At 38.3% G+C, this 24,860-nt stretch overlaps 1 protein-coding gene across 1 annotated transcript; it reads right to left on the reverse strand.

The window, feature by feature from the left end:
- On the reverse strand, positions 1-24,693 carry LOC110445882 (NAD(P) transhydrogenase, mitochondrial-like). Its single transcript, XM_021490712.1, has 16 exons — positions 24,589-24,693; positions 22,170-22,810; positions 20,278-20,465; positions 19,651-19,815; positions 16,323-16,527; positions 15,482-15,549; positions 14,470-14,698; positions 14,008-14,238; positions 13,588-13,767; positions 11,333-11,440; positions 10,387-10,632; positions 9,134-9,322; positions 6,280-6,431; positions 2,695-2,959; positions 2,133-2,344; positions 1-1,411 (listed from the first exon to the last, which is right to left on the reverse strand). Exons 2-16 carry the CDS (start codon positions 22,789-22,791, stop codon positions 1,262-1,264), a joined length of 3,210 nt encoding a protein of 1,069 aa, XP_021346387.1. The 5' UTR covers positions 22,792-22,810; positions 24,589-24,693; the 3' UTR covers positions 1-1,261.
- Between the last annotated feature and the right edge of the window lie 167 nt (positions 24,694-24,860).

The raw sequence follows: 24,860 nt of genomic DNA on the forward strand, positions 1-24,860 counted from the left end.
TGAGTTTGTATATAAAATGAAATTTACTTCACCAGACTAGTTTCCACCTGGTACATTGTGTAAATGTAAAGACACCCTGTGCTGAAGGTTCAACCTACAGCACCAAACAACCATTAATTGCAGCAAAATAAATACACAAAATTCAAAACAGGGCTCAAAACTGTACTCTGACTAATTTAGTTGTGATTAACAATTAATACGTAGTCCTTAAATAACTTGACCCAGCCAGTAAGTGGGCATCTGTCACTAAAGCAGGACAAATCTATTTAAACGTTTCACCACTATGTAACTTTCGTAGACTCTACCATGTATTGATCTGGATGAGTCCACTACAGTGGTGAAAGGATTAAACCCAGTACAAATAGAGATTCTTTACACAGAGTTGGTGGTCTGCTACATTGTTTTTTCATCTTAAGAATATGTCTCCTGTACAAAGTTCAATCTGAGAGACATCAGCCAGGAATGGAATACAGATTTTCATGTCTGATAAATAGCTATGGTCCATAACAAGTTTGTTTTCACAAAGGAACTTTTTGGCTAATTTTAATAGGTGTGGAGATTTTTTTTATGCATCTAATATACCCAATTTACCAATATTAATCTTATAGCATGCAGTTATTCTCGCCAATTAAACTGAAAAATATTTTTGGGAAAAAAAGAGAGTGAAATCTTGGTAGCAGCCTATACCTTCAGTGAAACATAAGAACTCGGTCAACGAGAGCATGTTGGGTTTTTCGAAGATGACAATTTTTCTATTTTTAACCAAAATACATTTTTCAATTTAGTTATCGGGATAAAAAGAGCTGCATATAAAGAAATAAGGATTGTAAAATGGGGTTGGATAATATAGTCTTTCGTAATTGTCGAAAATTCGACACTGACAAAGAGCGACAAATTGTCAATAAACAGACAGTGAAAGTCATTTTTGTATAATGACTAGAAAGGTGCTGCCGTTGGTTGCTCCTCAGCAATAATACTTTCTAGGGTCATGTCCAGTTTAGTAATGAATGCTAAATGCAAGTCAACCACTTAATCATCATTTTGATCATGATTCATTTCTCTGGTGAACTTAAAAAACTTTTTCTTCAACTGTCGTATTCAAGGTTTGGTGAAAGCACTTTTCCTGTAAACGTAGAAATGGTTCACACACACTAAAAAATTCTCAGTGAATTTTTAACATGATTTTCACACGAGAAAAAATGTATGAGTGAAACAAATCTGCAGCACTATTGAGTTCAAGGTTGCTAATGGTGGATTAGCGTTAATCTTCGTAGTGTGCGCGAACTTTGGACAATAGAGCATCACAGGTCTTCTTGGCGTCTCCTAGCAACATGGAGGTATTCTCCTTGAAGAAGATTGGGTTGTCTACGGCAGCATAACCTACACCAAGGGTCCTCTTCATCACGATCACCTGTAATCACATCAGATTCCAAAATTTCAATTTAATTATGCTTTACAGCACATCAATATATTAATATTTTATTATTTAGTTTTATTAATCTGCTATCATCCAACACTTCCTGATAACCCTTAACCCCCTCCCCACTAACATCTGTCTAAAACTAATGTTAGGCTATGCTGAGTATTAAACCAGGACCCCCCCCCTAACATCTGTCTAAAACTAATGTTAGGCTATGCTGAGTATTAAACCAGGATTTCAAAAGATTGATGTTCAAATACGTAGTTATTACCATTTACTTACACATTATTATTTTATTTCTATTTTTTTAAATTTTGGGGGGGGGGGGGGATTACTTTGTTGGGAATGGAGTCTCTGACAATACCTGTACATAGTTATACCATTGCATTTACTTTACACATGAACTTCTTTTTTTTTAAATTGTTTTTTTCCTGATCTTTCTTTTCCTGTTATTTTGATGGGTTTAATGGTTTCTCACCCTTTCAACACAATTGAAATATCATAAACCTGTTTCAGACTTTCAGTAAAATGAGTTTGTGAATAAGACATGGGAATAAAATTTCTATATTTACTGTTTCGAGCCATAAATCTTTGATATTTATAATTTTTAATTTACGAGTGTATTTTTTTATATGGACTACCCAGTTTAAATAACATAAACGACACACCATCCACAAACAGGAATGTTGATACATAACGAGCAGTGACGTACATTTTTGGAGTTCCACACGCGGAGCACAGGCATGCCTGCAATGATGGAGTTAGGATCCTCCTCAGCTGCTGAGTTCACGGTGTCGTTGGCACCAATTACCAACACAAGGTCGGTTTCCGGAAAGTCTTCGTTAATCTCATCCATCTCCAGGACAACATCGTATGGTACTCCAGCCTCAGCCAGCAAAACGTTCAGCTGACCCGGCATACGACCTGAAAATTAAGAGATAACAATGATTTCAAGACTTTAGGTCATATTGACACCACTTTATTGAGATAAAGCTGTGGTATCATCTTTGAAGGGTTATCAACCAACCACCAAATTAAGAATCAATTTTGTCTCCCCATCCTTAACTCTTTCACCCCTAGATAACTCGAGTAGACTCTAGCATACATTCATTTAGATGAGTCTATTATGGTTTACAGTGGTGAGAGGGTTAATATTAAAGGTTACCCATTATATACAACCAAATGCCAGCAAGCATAAATTCTTCCATGACGAATTGACTTAACATTGGTCGCAACAATAAGACACTTTGACTGATGTCTAATGATGTACATACCTGCCACGGGGTGGACACCAAAGCGACAGTTGATGCCCTTTTTCTTGAGAAGTTCCACCATTTCAGCAATAGGGTACTGTGCCTTGGCAACACAGAGTCCGTAACCGGGGGTGATGATGATGCTGCGGGCTTGTGTGATCAGTTCACTAGCATAATCTACATTGATCTCGGTGTGTTCCCCAGTGATCTCCATTGGTTTACCGGTGCCAGTACCTTTGGTACCGTACCCTCCAAGGATTACACTGGTCAAGGATCGGTTCATGGCCTGCAAGGAAAACATCACTCATTTAACGAGTGCTAAAAAACAACAATATAAAACTGTCCTAATTACTAACAGTCAACTGACTTTGGAAATGACTTATGGCTGATATCAGTTATGTCAAATTCATTGAGATTCATTAATTGGTTAAATCAGATACCTTCAACCTAATGATAACTGTCAAATAGGCACATTGGTTTTCGGAATCAACTTTATATCCATTTGCTTTTGTTTTGGTGGATGTTGGGGAAGAACTCATCATGCAATTATAACAATGAGCATTTTTTCATTTCAGTTTTATTGACCAACTAAGGCCAAAAAATTTTGTTTACTTGGTTCTCAGGCCCGCGCGCATTTCATGGCACCATGCGCATTGCCGATTTTAGCAAGAAAATAATAAAAATAAAATTGTGAATGCGCCAGCCCCCATCTTTAAAAAAATCCGGAAAATTGGTCCGCATGTCGTTTTTACTCGTTAGTCACCCAAGTCCCGAAAACGTTTGAATAAAGGTAAGGATTGAGATACAAACAAGCGTTAAAATGAGTATGACTTATTAGTCTTGTGTACAAATGGCACTCATTTCGGTACAAATAAGGAATGGGGGGTTCGTGATTCTCGTCTGGAACATCGTGGGGGGATTTTCGGAGGCTTGCCCTATGACGGGTCTCTACACAACTATAAAAAGACAAGGTAATGTCCACAATGAACGTTTTACAAACTACACAATAAAATAAAGTTGCCCTCGTCTCGTTTTTGCCATGTAAAATGAAAAAAAAAATTACCACCCTGCCACATCTATTTTGAGAAAGATTGGCCTGAGAACCAAGTAATTAATTATATTTGGCCTTATCCAAACTTCTAGACACACATGGACATGACACGGGACTAGGGTAAAACACCTGGACATGACACAGGACTATGGTAAAACACCTGGACATGACACGGGATTATGGTAAAACACCTGGACACGACACGGGACTATGGTAAAACACCTGGACATGACATGGGACTATAGTAAAACACCTGGACATGACACGGGACTATGGTTAAACACCTGGACATGACACGGGACTATGATAAAACACATGGACATGACACAGGACTATGGTAAAACACCTGGACACGACACGGGACTATGGTAAAACACATGGACATGACATGGGACTATGGTAAAACACCTGGACATGACACGGAACTAGGGTAAAACACATGGACACGACACGGGACTATGGTAAAACTCCTGGACATGACACGGGACTATGGTAAAACACCTTGACATGACATGGGACTATGGTTAAACACCTGGACATGACACGGGACTATGATAAAACACATGGACATGACACAGGACTATGGTAAAACACCTGGACATGACACAGGATTATGGTAAAACACCTGGACATGACACGGGACTAGGGTAAAACCCATGGACATGACACGGGACTATAGTAAAACACCTGGACACGACACGGGACTATGGTAAAACATCTGGACATGACACGGGACTATGGTAAAACACCTTGACATGACATGGGACTATGGTTAAACACCTGGACATGACACGGGACTATGGTAAAGCACATGGACATGACACGGGACTATGGTAAAACACCTGAAGGATAGTGCTGACAAGTGATACTGACTTTTGTTCGGGAATAACCAATGACTACTACCTGTACACTTAATGCAGGAATGAACCAATTACGACTCACCTTACACATGATGCAGGAGAAAACCAATCACTACTCACCTTACACATGATGTAGTAAAACACATGGACATGACACGGGACTATGATAAAACACATGGACATGACACGGGACTATGGTAAAACCCATGGACATGACACGGGACTATAGTAAAACACCTGGACATGACATGGGACTATGGTTAAACACCTGGACATGACACGGGACTATGATAAAACACATGGACATGACACGGGACTATGGTAAAACACATGGCCATGACACGGGACTATAGTAAAACACCTGGACACGACACGGGACTATGGTAAAACACCTGGACATGACACGGAACTAGGGTAAAACACATGGACACGACACGGGACTATGGTAAAACTCCTGGACATGACACGGGACTATGGTAAAACACCCGGACATGACACGGGACTATGGTAAAACACCTGGACATTACATGGGACTATGGTAAAACACCTGGACATGACACAGGACTATGATAAAACACATGGACATGACACGGGACTATGGTAAAACTCCTGGACATGACACGGGACTATGGTAAAACACCCGGACATGACACAGGACTATGGTAAAACACCTGGACATGACACAGGATTATGGTAAAACACCTGGACACGACACGGGACTATGGTAAAACATCTGGACATGACACGGGACTATGGTAAAACACCTGAAGTATAGTGCTGACAAGTGATACTGACTTTTGTTCGGGAATAACCAATGACTACTACCTGTACACTTAATGCAGGAATGAACCAATTACTACTCACCTTACACATGATGCAGGAGAAAACCAATCACTACTCACCTTACACATGATGTAGTAAAACACATGGACATGACACGGGACTATGATAAAACACATGGACATGACACAGGACTATGGTAAAACACCTGGACACGACACGGGACTATGGTAAAACACCTGGACATGACACGGGCCTATGGTAAAACACCTGGACATGACACAGGCCTATGGTAAAACACATGGACATGACATGGGACTATGGTAAAACACCTGGACATGACACGGAACTAGGGTAAAACACATGGACACGACACGGGACTATGGTAAAACTCCTGGACATGACACGGGACTATGGTAAAACACCTTGACATGACATGGGACTATGGTTAAACACCTGGACATGACACGGGACTATGATAAAACACATGGACATGACACGGGACTATGGTAAAACACATGGACACGACACGGGACTATGGTAAAACTCCTGGACATGACACGGGACTATGGTAAAACACCCGGACATGACACGGGACTATGGTAAAACACCTGGACAATTATATTTGGCCTTATCCAAACTTCTAGACACACATGGACATGACACGGGACTAGGGTAAAACACCTGGACATGACACAGGACTATGGTAAAACACCTGGACATGACACGGGCCTCTGGTAAAACACCTGGACATGACACGGGACTATGGTAAAACACCTGAAGTATAGTGCTGACAAGTGATACTGACTTTTGTTCGGGAATAACCAATGACTACTACCTGTACACTTAATGCAGGAATGAACCAATTACTACTCACCTTACACATGATGCAGGAGAAAACCAATCACTACTCACCTTACACATGATGTAGGAGAGAATGGCTCCTGAGGATCCAATCATGGCACCGACAATGGTCATGATGTTATTGTTCAACATGAAGCCTTCAGCACACAGTGCCCAGCCAGAGTAGCTGTTGAGCACAGTGATGACCACAGGCATGTCAGCACCTGGAGAAATAAAAATTAGTTTATAATCTCCACTGACAATGGTTCACTATTGGATTACAACCCTTTTTCTAAATTAAAAAGGATGCTGTGATATGATCTTATTTTCAAATTATTAGATTTCGGAAAAACATATTTACAACAATTAATTCTGAACAACATATTAACAGATATTTATATATCAAATCCTTGTGGCATATTACAAATGTTACATTTATTTATACTATTTCATCATCAAATTGATGCCTAACTCGAATGCGAGTCATTTTCGTAAAATCACTGTAACCAATTCTAACTGAGGAAATCAAAATACATTATACAACATACATACATTATACAACATACATTATACATTATACAACATACATACATTATACAACATACATACATTATACATTATACAACATACATTATACAACATACATACATTATACAATATACATACATTATACAACATACATACATTATACAACATACATACATTATACAACATACATTCATTATACAACATACATACATTATACATTATACAACATACATTATACAACATACATACATTATACAGTATACATACATTATACAACATACATACATTATACATCATACATACATTATACAACATACATACATTATACAACATACATACATTATACAACATACATACATTATACAACATACATACATTATACAACATACATACATTATACAACATACATACATTATACAACATACATACATTATACAACATACATACATTATACAACATACATACATTATACAACATACATACATTATACAACATACATACATTATACAACATACATACATTATACAACATACATACATTATACAACATACATACATTATACAACATACATACATTATACAACATACATACATTATACAACATACATACATTATACAACATACATACATTATACAACATACATACATTATACAACATACATACATTATACAACATACATACATTATACAACATACATACATTATACAACATACATACATTATACAACATACATACATTATACAACATACATACATTATACAACATACATACATTATACAACATACATACATTATACAACATACATACATTATACAACATACATACATTATACAACATACATACATTATACAACATACATACATTATACAACATACATACATTATACAACATACATACATTATACAACATACATACATTATACAACATACATACATTATACAACATACATACATTATACAACATACATACATTATACAACATACATACATTATACAACATACATACATTATACAACATACATACATTATACAACATACATACATTATACAACATACATACATTATACAACATACATACATTATACAACATACATACATTATATAACATACATACATTATACAACATACATTCTAGTTTCAGGATCTGCCACTAATATCACCCAGTCAGAATGAAGGAGTTATCATTATGAAATCTATGCCAATAACCATGATAAAAATTATAAACAACTTCTTCTACCCCTGTCTAACACAGAAACATCTCCTTCTACCCCTGTCTAACACAGGAACATCTCCTTCTAACCCTGTCTAACACAGGAACATCTCCTTCTACCCCTGTCTAACACAGAAACACCTCCTTCTACCCCTGCCCTTCTACCCCTGTCTAACACAGGAACATCACCTTCTACCCCTGTCTAACACAGGAACATCTCCTTCTACCCCTGTCTAACACAGGAACATCTCCTCCTACCCCTGTCTAACACAGAAACATCTCCTGCTACCCCTGCCCTTCTACCCCTGTCTAACACAGGAACATCTCCTTCTACCCCTGTCTAACACAGACACATCTCCTTCTACCCCTGTCTAACACAGGACCATCTCCTACCCCTGTCTAACACAGGAACATCTCCCCCTACCCCTGTCTAACACAGAAACACCTCCTTCTATCTCCTGTCTAACACAGGAACATCTCCTTCTACCCCTGTCTAACACAGGAACACCTCCTTCTATCTCCTGTCTAACACAGGAACATCTCCTTCTACCCCTGTCTAACACAGTAACATCTCCTCCTACCCCTGTCTAACACAGAAACCTCTCCTTCTACCCCTGCCCTTCTCCCCCTGTCTAACACAGAAACATCACCTTCTACCCCTGTCTAACACAAGAACATATCCTTCTACCCCTGTCTAACACAAGAACATCTCCTTCTACCCCTGTCTACCACAGGAACATCTCCTTCTGCCCCTGTCTAACACAGGAACACCACCTTCTACCCCTGTCTAACACAGGCACATCTCCTTCTACCCCTGTCTAACACAGGAACATCTCCTTCTACCCCTGTCTAACACAGAAACATCTCCTTCTACCCCTGCCCTTCTACCCCTGTCTAACACAGGAACATCTCATTCTACCCCTGTCTAACACAGGAACATCACCTTCTACCCCTGTCTAACACAGGAACATCTCCTTCTACCCCTGTCTAACACAGGAACATCTCTTTCTCTCCTAAGGCCACACAAGGACTTCTGTAACAACTATACCCACAAGTGCCTCTTTCCCAATCGCTATGACAGGTACCCTCTCCCAAACTTTGTACTCCCTCCCCATACGTGTACTTAGTAGCCTCTATCCATCTTTGTATCCCCTATCATTTCACAGATCTTTCCCTGGAGCCTACATACCTCCGATGGCTGCAGTAAGGGTCACACCCATCACGGAGGACAAAGCTGTGGTGACTCCAAGCATACCCATAGTGGTTGTTGGGCAGTCACTTGCCAAGAACATACCCATGGCGGCAACATTGCTCGCCATCATAGAGCCATTCAGTAAATGTCTCCCTGGTAAATGTAATGGTTCGGACTTCAGGACACCTGAAAATGAAAAAACACACCACATGCATCCAGACTATTGTTTGAATTACAAATACAAGTATTCCCAAAGCTCCTTATCCAAGAACGCTCTTGTCAAAATTATGTCCATCCAATTTATTTCTATGTCACAGTACATTAAAACCTGCTGAACCTAAACACGAGTCCTCTGGTTGCTGGAGAATTTTTTCAGGTAAAAGGCATAATGCCAATCTATACAAGTCAGGGCTATGAGAAAGTAGTGACAGTTAATCGGTTTAAAATCCTAATCGCTAATTGGTTTGTAATCGTAATGTTAACAGACAGAATAGCTTACTAAATGTTTGGTTTCCTTCTTTAACAACCGACATCTACACAGTTCTAAAAGTTTTGTTTTTTTCAATACTGAAATTTATCATGTAATATCAATAGTGGAATTTTATCAATTTACACCAGAATCAGAAAGGACAAAACTGATAGATTTTTTTATCATAATTGTTCATGGCCCAATCCCCAGGGGAGTACATATGTATTTGAAAATTCTGACTTTGAATTTACCAAACAAGGCTAAAAGTGGCTATTTTTCACTTTCAGTACAACCTCAATTAGTTGCTGCAACATTGCTTTATTGCTTTGTGAATGTAGTGTACTATGGTGTCTACCTTTACAGAGGAATACCATTATGTGTCTGACTATCATGATCAACTAATTTAATAAAATAATTATCAAGTCATTCTGATGATGGACTAAGCCTGAAAGGAGGGATGTAGAGTGACTGTTGATCCTTGGATTCAAATAAAACAAAAAGCAATCCTCATCACATCCTAATATGAATCACATAAATATCATTATCTTTCAAATCGACAGCATCTGACTCGAGTAATGCAACAAAGCTACAAAAACAGCTGTGTTTACTATCAGCTTATTACACCCAAACTACTTTACATATTTTATCAGGTATTTGATGTCTTTTTTTCTCATTTTTTCTTGCCAACCAGATGACTTTATATGACAGATTGTGGTTGGCAATGCTGAATTCTGGTGGATAATTTAAGCCTTGCTAAGATCTACTTCACCGAAAAACCTACCGTGAAGTTTGCCGAAGGCTATCAGACTTCCAGTGAAGGTGACCCCTCCGATAAATGTTCCCAGGAAAATGAAGGTCTTGATGACGTTGGCAGCTGGGTCTGTAACAAAGTGAGGCTGTTCCAGGAGGAAGTTACTGTAGCAGGTGAGCACAGCAGCCACACCGACCAGGCTGTGGAACAGGGCCACGACCTGAGGCAGGTCAGTCACCTCCATACGCTTAGCAAACACGGTTCCAAGTAAGCCACCTGGCAAACAAAGCAACAAATCTCATTACAACCATAAAACATGTATGTCGGTGAAGGACACCTCTATTGATAACACCTGTCTATAAAGGACACCTCTATTAATAACACCGGTCTATAGAGGGCATCTGTCTATAAAGGACACCTCTATTGTTAACATCTGTCTATAAAGGACATATCTATTGATAACACCTGTCTAGACAGGGCACCTGTCTTTTAAGATAGACCTTTCTATTAAGGACAAATCTATAAATTACACCTGTTTATAAACGGCACCTGTTTATAAGACATACCTTTATATAAAGGAAATATCTATAAATTACACCTGTCTATAATCTATAAATTACACCTGTCTATAAATTACACTTGTCTATAAGACAGACATTTTCATGAAGGACACCTGTCTAAAAGGGACAGCTACTATAAAACAGACCCACAAGACAAACCAGAACTTGTGCAACACAATTATAAATATGTTTTTTATTTTATAACCATTTTGAAACCAGGTTTTACAACATCTACTAATCACTCTGGTTGGCCGGGATGTTAGTGTGAGTTTTTCATTGCAAAACAATGACAAAGTATACCCTAAGGATTCTGAAGTAATATATTCCACAGATAACCATATACAGCAACCGGTACATTGGAGTGTGTACGACTTAAGTACAATGTATCGGTGAATCGTACCGGCTGACAATCTTACCTGATCCCAAACATGCTGCCATCTGAGCGAAGTTTTCATAGCTAGGCTTCAGGATTCCCAGGGTCCCTCCGAGGGCTCCAGCCACTCCAATCATTCCTAGGACATTACCTGGTGAAGACAAACACAGGGGTCAATTTGAGCACTACATCTTGTGATTACAACATATCATGTGACCGTGACAGGTCATGTGATTATACCAGATCATGTGACCGTAACAGGTCATGTGACTACAACAGAACATTTGATTCTCATTCAAATATAATTTCTTGATTAAATACAATTGAAGTGATTGGGCACAAGTTCTAACAATTTACTAAGCCTTCTATTCTAATTTGAGGTTCTTATATAGATACCGCTTTATCACAACCTAGTTCCTAGGTCGTCTCAAAGCGGTTCACAAATTATTATTCATGGTTATAGGGCCTTTGCAACCAGCCAATATCTTTCTCAACTCCCTGGGGAGCATACAGCCGGTGCTGCCATTTCGTCGCTCACGGCAAGCATTCTACAATTCTAGCACTGCCAAACCACATACTCAATAACAGCTGAGTGGACTGGAACAAGTGGAGTAAAGTATCTTGCTCAAAGATACAACACAGTGCTGTGCTGCGACTCAAACCCGCAACCCTTCGGTCACGAGTCAAGCATCCTACCACTAGACTACCATGCCTCCATTTATCTCATTCACCCCTGAAATTTCATAACTATTTGAACTGTTGAATTGGAAGGATTCAAATGTGTCTTCAGGGGTGAATGAGTTAAGGTGGCTTCACACTTTCGCAATTAACCAGCAAAATTTGTTGAAAATTTCATATAATGGTTATGCAACTATGCCGGGTTGATTTTGTGAAAATCTAAACATTTCGATAGTTTGGGGACTTTTTTGGAAAAAATACCAAAAAATTGAATTTTCGTCAATTTTAATATTTTCCGTTTTTTTGTGTGTGTCATTGTTCGGAACAATAACAACAATAATAAAATGAAAAAAAGCATTTCTAATTAACCCTACAAATATTTTATTTATTGCAAAATATGTAACACATGTTACACAAAGTGTTTTTTATTGAATTTGTACGGATAAAAGTGATTATCTACAAGCTAAAAGCACCCAGGACACAAAGATCTATACATATAGAATGGGAAATTGAACAAAATATACACAATGGCTTTATAATTAATTTATTCTACATTTTACAATCACTTTGATCCGGGTGAGAGTTATCTTCCTTAAAAAAAATCAGAACCTTTTGCAGAGGGGTGACATTTACACAATGGCAGTTGTCTCTGTTTACATATAACAAAAATGATGGAAATAAATCAGAAATATGATATCAAAAATTATCAATTTATTGTTCTTTAATGGAACCAAATTACCCTCAGTCATGTACACTTTGGACATCATTCCACAGTCCGCTAACTCACGGTATATTTATAATTACATGTCAGGTAAGAGGCTATCGCATGGTATGCCGTTCTCACGTGCACTCACACATGCATTTCATAGGTATCTTGATATTTTACAAAACATTATTTTCACAGAGTAAGCTAGTAGACTACATTTGTAAACACGATTAAACGACAGAGCGAACTCCCTCAACAGCGAAAATCGTAACGACCTCGAGCTTATGAACTCGTGTAAACACGCGATATGCACATGTGAGGTCGGTACGTCCGCATTCCATGTGTTTCCTATATGACCTTCTTGAGGTCGTCTGGTCTCATGTCACTGTCTTCCCGTGAGTCTATTTATTCCTGAAGTACGTGTGATTATACATTTCCCGGTAAAATCTCGATATCGGGTGTTGACATATCATCGGCATGCACGTGTACTATTGTGCCTGTTCGTTTATGCGGAACAACCGGTTTGACCGTTTATAAATGTAACAATTTCGGGTATAAATCCTGGCGGACCTGCAAATGTGTATGCAGGCCTTGCAAGGCTTTCTCAAGATTTGCCTGAAAGCAGCATCAGATTACTAGGTCCGACCTTATTTAATAAACGAACAACAGTGGTCCGATCGGTTTGACCGTTTAAATGAAAACGGCCCAGCAGGTGTTACTATAATTTGCACTACGATATTGAATGCCCGATACGCAATACGGAAATGACGACACGGTGTACATGCACATTTCGATCAAGATAATTGAGTCCTAGCTGTACTTTTTCCGGAAGTACGTCACGAAAATGGACGCTGATGACGATGTGTGGAGCCACCTTAAGGAATGATATGTTAAAAGTATGAAAGATGACATACCGACACGTGCTGTTTTCTGTGAAGACAGTCCTGTTAATGCTCCTACACAACACAGTCCTGAAGCCAAGTACACCATCTGGTGAACATCGGGATAGCTTCCCATATTCGCAGCTAAACCATAAGATCCGAGGAATGCTCCTGCAGGTATGGCGTACAGGGAGTTGTACTCTGGGGGGTCAGCTGTAAAACAAACAACATACTGAGAGACTAGCTGTAAAACTAAAAACAACAGAAATTGGAGATTTCTCCATTTTTAATGATATATTCCTCTAAAGAGCTGGACCAATGCACTGGCCATATGATTGTTGTATTAAGCCTGGAAGGTAAAAGAGACCACAGATTTTACTGTTAAAGGACGGGGCGTAGTGGAGACAACAAACATGGGATCATGCCAAGATTGTTTGAGTATGAAGTACTTACTTGGGCGCTTGAACATGTCGAGCATTCTCTGAGTGACGCTGAAGCCGCCGCCAATGTTGATAGCCGAGAGGAACGTAGCTGCAGCAGCGAAGGCCTGCAGGGAGTTGGTTGGCATGTAGCCCCCACCCATAAGGAGAAGACCACCTACCGCTGTTGTTCCGGAGATGGCGTTGGTGACCGACATAAGGGGAGAGTGAAGGGCCGGAGTTACACCCCACACTGTGTGGTAACCTAGAAACACAATTGGCCAGCATTAACCTATATGTTCAAAGTCAATATTATCATTTATAATTTTTATATATATATATCTTTTGTAATTTGAATTTTTTTTTTCCTCCAAAAAATTCTATTTTAATAAATGAATATAATTTTTACAACAGCTTGAGCAAAATTTGACCTTACCCATAATCCTCAACAGTTTTAACGACATACAAACAAGGTTTGATTTTACCATGGCCTTACCCACAATTCCTGACAGACTGAATGTTGTAAACATGGTGGCGAAGGCAGGGTTTGGTGAAATCGTGCCGAGGCCCACAGCCCCTACCAGTCCAGCTGAGTAAAGCATTGCCTCACGCATTGTCTCGGCCCTCTTGTCTGGAGGTGGTGCTTCAATCTTAACAGCCGCTGCAGCTGCTTTTGGAGCTACAGCATCCAACTTCGGAGGTGGGGCAGGGGGCAAAATATTACCCTGTGAAAAATATGAAAAAAAATAATGTGAATTTGTTTATTTTTTGGGGGGTTGAGGGTGTAAAATATTACCCTATGAACAACCAAACATTTTTGGTGAATTTGCTTCTTTTTCTTTTTATGACAAACTGATATTGAATGAATCAGGATCTTACATTACCATTCTTAAACCCCAGGGTTTATTTTTGTATAGAATACTCAAGATTCATATCCTTTTGATATTATAAGTTGTCTCTCAAGTTAAAAATAAACCAGAATATTGTATCACTAATCTTGGCTCGTCTATGACCAGAGGTTTAGTAAATGCTGTCTGAGACCACATAAAGTAACTGCTACCAACACCAGTTTTTCAGTTATATAGGGGCTACTTTGTGTTTAAACGAGATGGGTCCCTCAGTATAAAGGGATTGCCTGTTCTCTATCTTGTGAAACTGATTGACTGTAAAAATATCATATCAATTTAAATGAAAAGGACAAAAAAGTGGGGGATGAGGGCGGCTATTTTGTGGTCAAATATGTATGAAACAAGTCCATTTCTATAATTTTCTGACCTAGCGACAAACAATCTCAATTTTATTTCTATTCTATGATGTAATGAAAATCACTATGAATTGCTTCATATCCTTTACATGTACAGTCAAACATGTTGACATTCTAAAGATCTTGTTCAAAGTGAAGTCACAACTTGTGTCCCCTGCAAAATGTTCTGTTGGGTTACAATAAAACCTTCTTTTACTGGCATTGAAACCTGTTTGACATTCTCTAAGTTTGGGAGTAGACTTACGTTGTGCATGACGATAGACCCACGCACTACTTCATCCTCCAGATTAATGTTGAAGTGCTCCTTCTCCCCTACAAGAAATTGGATACGGTCAATCAGAATGTACTGGATGTGGCTATGTATTGAATTAATGGTACTAGGTGAAAAGTGATCAACAATCCTTACATCCAAATTGTTCAACTTTCCCATTTCTAGACTGATGTTTACTTATTATGGTTTTCATCACTTTACCACATTTGATATACACACAGTTAAAAAGACGCATCAAATAAAGTAGAAAAGAATGCAATACATATTAAAATGATCAAGCTACTTATATTTAATCATGGCAGAATAGATGTACAAGCCAAAGATTTAATTAGCACCACAAAATACTGATATTTCCAACTAAGTATAGGATATATTGAATCGACCATAAAGTATTTGCATTAAGATTCATCAGTTTGGAAATATGTAATATAAAAGTTTTACTTTATACCCAATCAATGTATGTATTAAATGTGTGCCAAGGTGACCCACTACTGACATAGCCCTACCAGTAACCTATTCCATACAGTGTACCATCTGTATCAATAGGAGAAACGTCCTGGGTCGAGTGACCCAAGAAATGGACAAATTTGTCTCTTCCTTGTACAGGTAAACAACACAAATCACTCACTCAGTCATAGCATGACAAAGGGACCAGTCGGTCTTGAAACGTTGTGACACGTTTAATATGTACATTGTTTGTGTAGAAAGTAAAACTTTGATATTCATAAATTTAAAGTATTTGATGATATAATGATACAACAATATAATGTTAGTTTGTACCTTCAAATTACCTAAATAATAATAATAAAGTTACCAAATGACAAGAGGAGCTTGGATATGTTGTTGGCGTACAGCGTACTGGACTGTGTGGGGAGACGACTGGGAAGGTCAGTGTACCCAACGTGTGTTACGTCGTTGTAGCGGTACAGCTCCCCGGGCTTGATGGTCTCGATGTTACCTCCAGCCTCAGCAGCAAGATCCACCACCACAGAACCAGGCTTCATTGCGTCAACCATGGCCTGTTATTACACAAACTATGTCAGCACAACAACAGGATATGACTTCATAGAACAAACAAGAATTCCACAGGAGTGGATGTGTCGCCTGCTCAGTGCTTTTAGTGAGAAAACTGTTTTGGCTTGAGTTATTGCGTAAACAAGCAAAATAAACGGCAAAAAGGATGAACAGCATTGCTATATCAAGTGTGATAAGCCAAATCGCGGAAAGTTGAAACATGAAAGAAAAACCTGTAATATTTGTTGAATATTATTGCTTCTAGCATAACCATACAAAATTTGAAAGGAACTGATTAAAAAATAATAAAAGTTCTTGCATTTACTACACAATGTCCTTATTGGCAATAAAAGGGGCATAACTCCACCAAAAATACATGAAAACTTCTGAAGTTTAGGTCGGTGATCCATATTTAACGTAGGTCAGTGATCCATATATAACGTAGGTCAGTGATCCATATTAAATGTAGGTCCGTGATCCATATATAACGTAGGTCAGTAATCCATATTTAACGTAGGTCGGTGATCCATATTTAACGTAGGTCAGTGATCCATATTTAACGTAGGTCAGTGATCCATATTTAACGTAGGTCAGTGATCTATATTTAACGTAGGTCAGTGATCTATATATAGCGTAGGTCAGTGATCTATATTTAACGTAGGTCAGTGATCCATATTTAACGTAGGTCTGACATTGATCCATATTTAACGTAGGTCTGTGATCCATATATAACGTAGGTCAGTGATCTATATTTAACGTAGGACAGTGATCCATATTTAACGTAGGTCAGTGATCCATATTTAACGTAGGTCAGTGATCCATATTAAATGTAGGTCAGTGATCTATATATAACGTAGGTCAGTGATCCATATTAAACGTAGGTCAGTGATCCATATTTAACGTAGGTCTGACATTGATCCATATATAACGTAGGTCAGTGATCTATATATAACGTAGGTCAGTGATCTATATTTAACGTAAGTCAGTGATCCATATTTAACGTAGGTCAGTGATCTATATTTAACATAGGTCAGTGATCTATATTTAACGTAGGTCAGTGACATATTTAACGTAGGTCAGTGATCCATATATAACGTAGGTCGGTGATCCATATATAACGTAGGTCAGTGATCTAAATATAACGTAGGTCGGTGATCCATATATAACGTAGGTCAGTGATCCATATATAACGTAGGTCAGTGATCTATATTTAACGTAGGTCTGTGATCCATATATAACGTAGGTCGGTGATCCATATATAACGTAGGTCAGTGATCTAAATATAACGTAGGTCGGTGATCCATATATAACGTAGGTCAGTGATCTAAATATAACGTAGGTCGGTGATCCATATATAACGTAGGTCGGTGATCCATATTTAACGTAGGTCGGTGATCTATATTTAACGTAGGTCGGTGATCCATATTTAACGTAGGTCGGTGATCTATATTTAACGTAGGATAGTGATCCATATTAACGTAGGTCAGTGATCCATATTTAACGTAGGTCGGTGATCCATATTTAACGTAGGTCGGTGATCCATATTAAACGTAGGTCAGTGATCTATATTTAACGTAGGTCCGTGATCTATATTTAACGTAGGTCAGTGATCTATATTTAACGTAGGTCTGTGATCCATATATAACGTAGGTCAGTGACATATTTAACGTAGGTCAGTGATCTATATATAACGTAGGTCTGTGATCCATATATAACGTAGGTCAGTGACATATTTAACGTAGGTCAGTGATCTATATATAACGTAGGTCTGTGATCCATATTTAACGTAGGTCTGTGATCCATATTTAACGTAGGTCAGGGATCCATATTTAACGTAGGTCGGTGATCTATATTTAACGTAGGACAGTGATCCATATTTAACGTAGGTCAGGGATCCATATTTAACGTAGCTCAGTGATCCATATATAACGTAGGTCGGTGATCCATATTTAACGTAGGTCGGTGATCCATATTTAACGTAGGTCGGTGATCCATATTTAACGTAGGTCGGTGATCCATATTTAACGTAGGTCAGGGATCCATATTTAACGTAGGTAAGTGATCCATATATAACGTAGGTCAGTGATCCATATATAACGTAGGTCGGTGATCCATATTTAACGTAGGTCGGTGATCCATATTTAACGTAGGTCGGTGATCCATATTTAACGTAGGTCAGTGATCTATATATAACGTAGGTCTGTGATCCATATTTAACGTAGGTCAGGGATCCATATTTAACGTAGGTCAGTGATCCATATATAACGTAGGTCAGTGATCCATATCTAACGTAGGTCAGTGATCCATATTTAACGTAGGTCAGGGATCCATATTTAACGTAGGTCAGTGATCTATATATAACGTAGGTCTGGGATCCATATTTAACGTAGGTCTGTGATCCATATTTAACGTAGGTCAGGGATCCATATTTAACGTAGGTAAGTGATCCATATATAACGTAGGTCAGTGATCTATATATAACGTAGGTCTCTGATCCATATTTAACGTAGGTCTGTGATCCATATTTAACGTAGGTCTGTGATCCATATTTAACGTAGGTCTGTGATCCATATTTAACGTAGGTCTGTGATCCATATTTAACGTAGGTCTGTGATCCATATTTAACGTAGGTCAGGGATCCAAATTTAACGTAGGTCAGTGATCCATATATAACGTAGGTCAGTGATCCATATATAACGTAGGTCAGTGATCCATAGATAACGTAGGTCAGTGATCCATATTTAACATAGGTCAGTGATCTATATTTAACGTAGGTCAGTGATCCATATTTAACGTAGGTTAGTGATCCATATCTGATACCTTGGTGGATATTTCTGAAGATGTATCGGGGGCTAGATATTAATTTTGAAAACCATTTGTCAGTCGGCTAGTAGTTTCCAATTTTACTAGTCCATGTGCAAAACCTAGTATTATTCAACATGTAAGTAATATCAATTTTTGACAAGTCAGTTGGGCTAGAAGTTTGTATAACTACTGGTCCAGCTTGAGATTTCACTCGTCTCACACTATTGGGCTACCCTTATTGTTGAGCCTTATGTATACAAATTATCATACTCGTACTAAAAACAGAATTTGCCGTTTGTGTCTGGATCCAGCCCAACACTGACCTTGGTGATAAGGATCGGAGCACGTTTGCCAGGCACTAAAGCTGTTGTGATGACGATGTCGACGTCCTTGCACTGTTTGGCGTACAACGCCTTCTGTGCATCCTGGAACTCCTGTGACATCTCGCTGAGGTCTTTAGCGTAACCTCCTTCTCCTGCTCCAGACTCCTGTAACCAAGGTAACGGGATCAGCAAGGGCAACCATTCTTGTTCAATGGTCCATAACAATGTTACAAAGGTTTTCATTACTTTTTGATTGAACAAGATGCATGACTTACATTGTATCAACTTTAATAACTTTAAGCTTTAAATTTCTACTTCAGAACACTGCTTAGGATTACTTTTTATTTCATCTTCATTATATTTTCCATAAAAAATTCCCAAGATATGGTGTTTTTTTCAGAAATGGTGTTTTAAAGCTTTAGGTATCTGGAAATGTTTGTTTTAATGCAGTTACTTTGAGCAGTGGTAAAAATAAGGGGACTTTTTTCCCCATTAGATTCTGATAATTTTTGTGAAATGGGAATTTGGATGATTATATGCAGAAAGAAAAAAAAAGAAAGAAACTGCCTCTTATGTCACCTATTGAAGTTTTAGAAAAACAGAGCATTTTAACTATATAACATATACCTGTACAGACACCTCCAAAAATTCACCTCCCAGCGATTCCACTTGTTCCTTCACAGCTGGGCGCACATCATAGGCACGTACGATTGCACCCATATTTTTGGCAGTTCCAACGGCACTGAGACCGGCCACGCCTCCTCCAATGATGAAAACCTTTGCTGGGGGCACTTTACCGGCGGCAGTGATCTGACCTACAATAGTTAATTAGTTATACAGGTTTTATCACAAACTGACGAAATATTGGGTCATCATGTCATAGATTCCATATTCTCATTGAAAAAAAAAAAGAATTTTATAGTACTACATAGAGAACGAAAGCTTTTTAATCAAAAAATGCTCATGTGATAGAGGCAATCATGGGGAATCTAGCTACATTTAACACAACACTGTCAGTCGTAAATACGGTAGCTTGTCTATTAAACTAAGTGTCTGGGATCGCAGTGTCAGTGTTGAGAATGAATGGAGTTCATTACCAGTAGTTTTTTTTCTGGAAGCAGAACAAAAACAACATTTAGCCTATAGCTAATTAAATATATAATAACAACAGGGGGTGGAGACCCAACGTCCCTGAAAGGAAGTCAGTTCCATAGTGGCGGTAGGGATCCCAGGGTGGATACCTTAATGGTATTCAACAGTGCTCGTCAGGGAAAGCGGAGCAAATGAAAATAGAAATGATGAGCAACAACCCCACTGAATCTTGTACAAAATGAAATGTTTGATTTACATCCTACGTGCTGACATGTTTCGGCCAAAGGGAGGCTGTCTTCAGAGCACCTCTATTATATTAAAATAAGTTAGGAAAATATATTGCTTTTTCTTTTAATGAAATATCAAGTATAGTGTAGTGTATTGCATGTGTATTGACTAAGTTTATTGTGGAATTGTCAAGTAAGATGAATTATCATAGAGTGTATATATACTTGTCTGTGAGATGGTTGTTTTGCATGTGTAATGCTGCAAGCTCTACATAGGCCATATCTCAGCTTGATCCATATATTTCCCCTGCATCATGCATGTGTGATACTGCAAGCTCTACATAGGCCATATCTCAGCTTGATCCATATATCTCCCCTGCATCATGCATGTGCCCTATCAGCTCCCGCAGTACCATATCTGTTCTACTCCAGGTGTTGGTTTTAAAATGGCAAACGATGAAAAATTGAAAATAAAATGATAAATTTGGTGTTTTTATGTTTTGCTTTAAATAATTCTGATGTTAAAACTTAAAAATAACTGTTTATAGTGTGCAGTTTATGATAAATAGGTTATAATATGATTGTGTCCATCTATCATGTATTCCCGCTCTATATCAGATCACGGACCCCTTGGACATCGAAGTCATGGGTTATTTATAATGGAAAAGGACAGTTAACAGTTGATTTAAACCTCTCAAAATATAGTACGAAGTCTAGTTTGTGGACTATGAGATTAAATCCCAAGGTGCAGAGTCCAATTTTAACCATTTTTTCAGGCCAAGCAAAAGATTTTGGTGTTTCCTGTAATTCTACCAACTCAAATTTGCTACATACCCACCTTGAATTTTTTTCAAAGTATGTTACAGGAAACACTTAAGTTTTTGTTTGGCTTCATGTACAATTGAAATCAAGGAAAGAAGGAACTGATTTTGTCTACCTTCAGACAAGAGTTTCAAAAAAACATGCTAAAATTTAAGGTTATAAATATTATGTATCTCAGGTTTTCTATTCGACAAGTTTACAATTGAACTGATCATGACAATCATGTTAATCTCGAAAATTCCAACCTTACCTGCAGCAGGTACCATTACTAAGTTATCTGTGACTAAAAACAAATTTGAGATTTACCAGTGAATAAACCACTTTACCTGCATCACTTAATTACTGTTTTCTGTGACTAAGAACAAATTTAAGGCTTACCTGTGAAGAATCGGCCAAAGTTGTTAGCAGATTCAATAACAGCTTTGTACCCAGCAATGTTGGCCATGGAGCTAAGTGCATCAAACACCTGTGCCCGGGAGATCCTAGGTACCATGTCCATAGCAAACACATTGAGCTTCTTGGTGGCCAGCTTTTGCACAAGCTCAGCATTCTGTTTTGGGTATAAAAAGCTGAGAAGTGTGGCATTGTCCTTGAAGTTCTGGATCTCGCTCTCCTCGGGTGCTCGCACCTTCAGAACGATGTCCGACTGAAATGCATCTTTGAGTGATGTAATTTTTGCACCTGAAGCTTCATAATCACTGTCTAAAAACTTGGCTTCCACTCCTGCCCCCTTTTCTATATTGACATTGAAGCCCTTTTTCGTAAGATTGGCCACAGCCACTGGACTGAGAGCCACGCGCTTCTCGTTGAGGTACCGTTCCTTGGGAACTCCTATCGTCAGGTTCGGGTACGGTGTCCCAGAGACAGTCTTCTCCTCTACCTTCTGACAGTATTGTTTCGCATTCTGGCGGAAGCCTCGCGTAAAATTGAAAGAGAGTGTACGAGCATTTCCTCCGAGGTTCAGGAAGAGGGCAGTGCCCTGTCTGGCCCGGAACAGCATCTTGATATAAAGCACTACACTGAAAAAGACCAATGTAAAGGTTAAAAATCATACCAATTTAAACACTCGTACAAGAGGCCCAGATTTGACTATTTAAAGAATTATGGAAAAATTTATCTCATTAAAACTAATAATATTGCAATTATTTCTGCCCTGCTTTCAAAGAAAAAACAACTTAACCTTGCACAATACATTTGAGTCACTGGTCCCCGATACGCAAAATTTGTGTAGATACAACCATAATGAATACAATTCATCTTCAGAATTTTCAATGAATTGTTGAGTTATTGACTCGCAGTAGGATAAATAAACGACAAACCCTTGTTCTTACTTCGCTTTCATGTTAAGTTTATCTCAAACTTTCGGTGGAAACTCAGGGTTACATCTAATTCATACATCATAAAATAGAATACGGACAATAATTCCAGATACTTCTCTGGTGGTCACAAAATATATATAACATCCCCCCGCTCAAAAAAATGAACCCCAGTGAAATTTAAACAACCACCAAGGAAGTATCCAGACATACAAAACAACAGAGCATAGAGTAGTGAATGAAAAAAAAATCAAATGGAAAAGGAATTATATACCTATACCATACAAGGTGTAACTGTATCTCAACTTCCTATAAACGGGGACACTCGCTTGCTGTGGTCCAACCAACAACAGTCGGCTGGAAATGTCACGAAACTACATCTTACGGGTTTGGATTCTCCACCATGTTGTGTTATTGACTCGCAGTAGGATAAATAAACGACAAACCCTTGTTCTTGCTTTGCTTTCGTGTAGTTTATCTCAAAGTTTCGGTGGAAACTCAATGTTACATCTAATTCATACATCATAAACAGAATACGGACAATATTGCCGGATACTTCTCTGGTGGTCACAAAATACATATAACATATAACAGAATGAATAAAATGATGGTTTGGTGATCCGATTTGGGCACTGTCACCTTAAAAAATACTAATCAAGCACGAAGACCCATTATAACACATGCTGAATGTATGAGAGATAATTATATTCTTTCTAATGCCTCCACAAGGGATCAAACCCAGAATCCCTGGAGTCCGAAGCTGTAACTATCTGTTGGGCTTAAGAGAAACTCTCTAGTCGTATTGGTTTGAAGCAGCACTTTAGTCCAGGAAAGAATTTGTCCCAAGTGTTTTCAGAGGTTACTGTAATGCTTGTGAGAGGAAGGCTGTGACTGCTGAGCATTTTGTCAACATTTTAATTTTCAAAAACCACATATGGCACCAATATAACCTAGTTACCTGTGTAGGGTTGAACTGACGTTCTGAATTAACTTGTTACTAAACTGATAACACATTTTGACAGTAAGTTTATTTTTTTTAAATGACGACTGAAATCAATTTATTTTTAGAAATAAATGCATTTGTTTTTATAAAATGACTGCTTACAATAAAAACACATATTATTGTGTTGGTAACGTTACACATGTGCTTGACACGTCTGTAGGTCAATGAGCAGATGTGCATTTACAACAATTATTAGATAGCGAAAGGGTCATGAGTTCATGTGTGCAGTTATCGGGGTCAGGGGAGCATTGTGTGTGTCTTACCGGGACACACGTGTCACCTTTAGAGGTCACTGAAATTACTGACTGCCAAATGACCCCTAATTGCAATTTAGAAACAGATCGTAACGAACCACAAAACACAGGTGGGTAAAACATGTGTTTGCGGACAAAGTACGCCATAATAAATATTGCTCTTTCACAACATAGCAAAACAATGATTGGGTTACATAATGCGCTGATCAGAAACGCTTACTTACAGAAGTTAGAGCCACATTTGACTCAGAATCTTGGTAGTCTTGTACGAGAAATCGCCGGTCTTATGGCTGCTGTGAAGGCAATGGGCGGTTAACCAATCGAATACACACTTCAAATCACATGACTTGAAACCATGGATTAGCCCATTTTCGGATAGGTATAGCAAGATATATATTTATAGTTTTCAGAAATATATTTTCCACTTAAAAATATTTTTTGTACAAGATTCGGCATAAAGACAATACTTATTAATTAGAAACTAATGCCGCATAAT

Source organism: Mizuhopecten yessoensis, unplaced genomic scaffold (genome assembly GCF_002113885.1).
Source record: "Mizuhopecten yessoensis strain PY_sf001 unplaced genomic scaffold, ASM211388v2 scaffold2401, whole genome shotgun sequence".
NCBI classification, from domain to species: Eukaryota; Metazoa; Mollusca; class Bivalvia; order Pectinida; family Pectinidae; genus Mizuhopecten; species Mizuhopecten yessoensis.

Bases quoted from the DNA above. Each gene is read 5' to 3' on its own strand.
- LOC110445882 (XM_021490712.1), bottom strand. From the start codon at position 22,791: ATGCTGTTCCGGGCCAGACAGGGCACTGCCCTCTTCCTGAACCTCGGA. The intron at 11,441-13,587 runs GTATGTCATCTT...TGTCTTCACCAG, and splicing joins ACAGAAAACAGCACGTGTCG to GTAATGTCCTAGGAATGATT. The intron at 10,633-11,332 runs GTAAGATTGTCA...TTTGTTTGCCAG, and splicing joins GGCAGCATGTTTGGGATCAG to GTGGCTTACTTGGAACCGTG.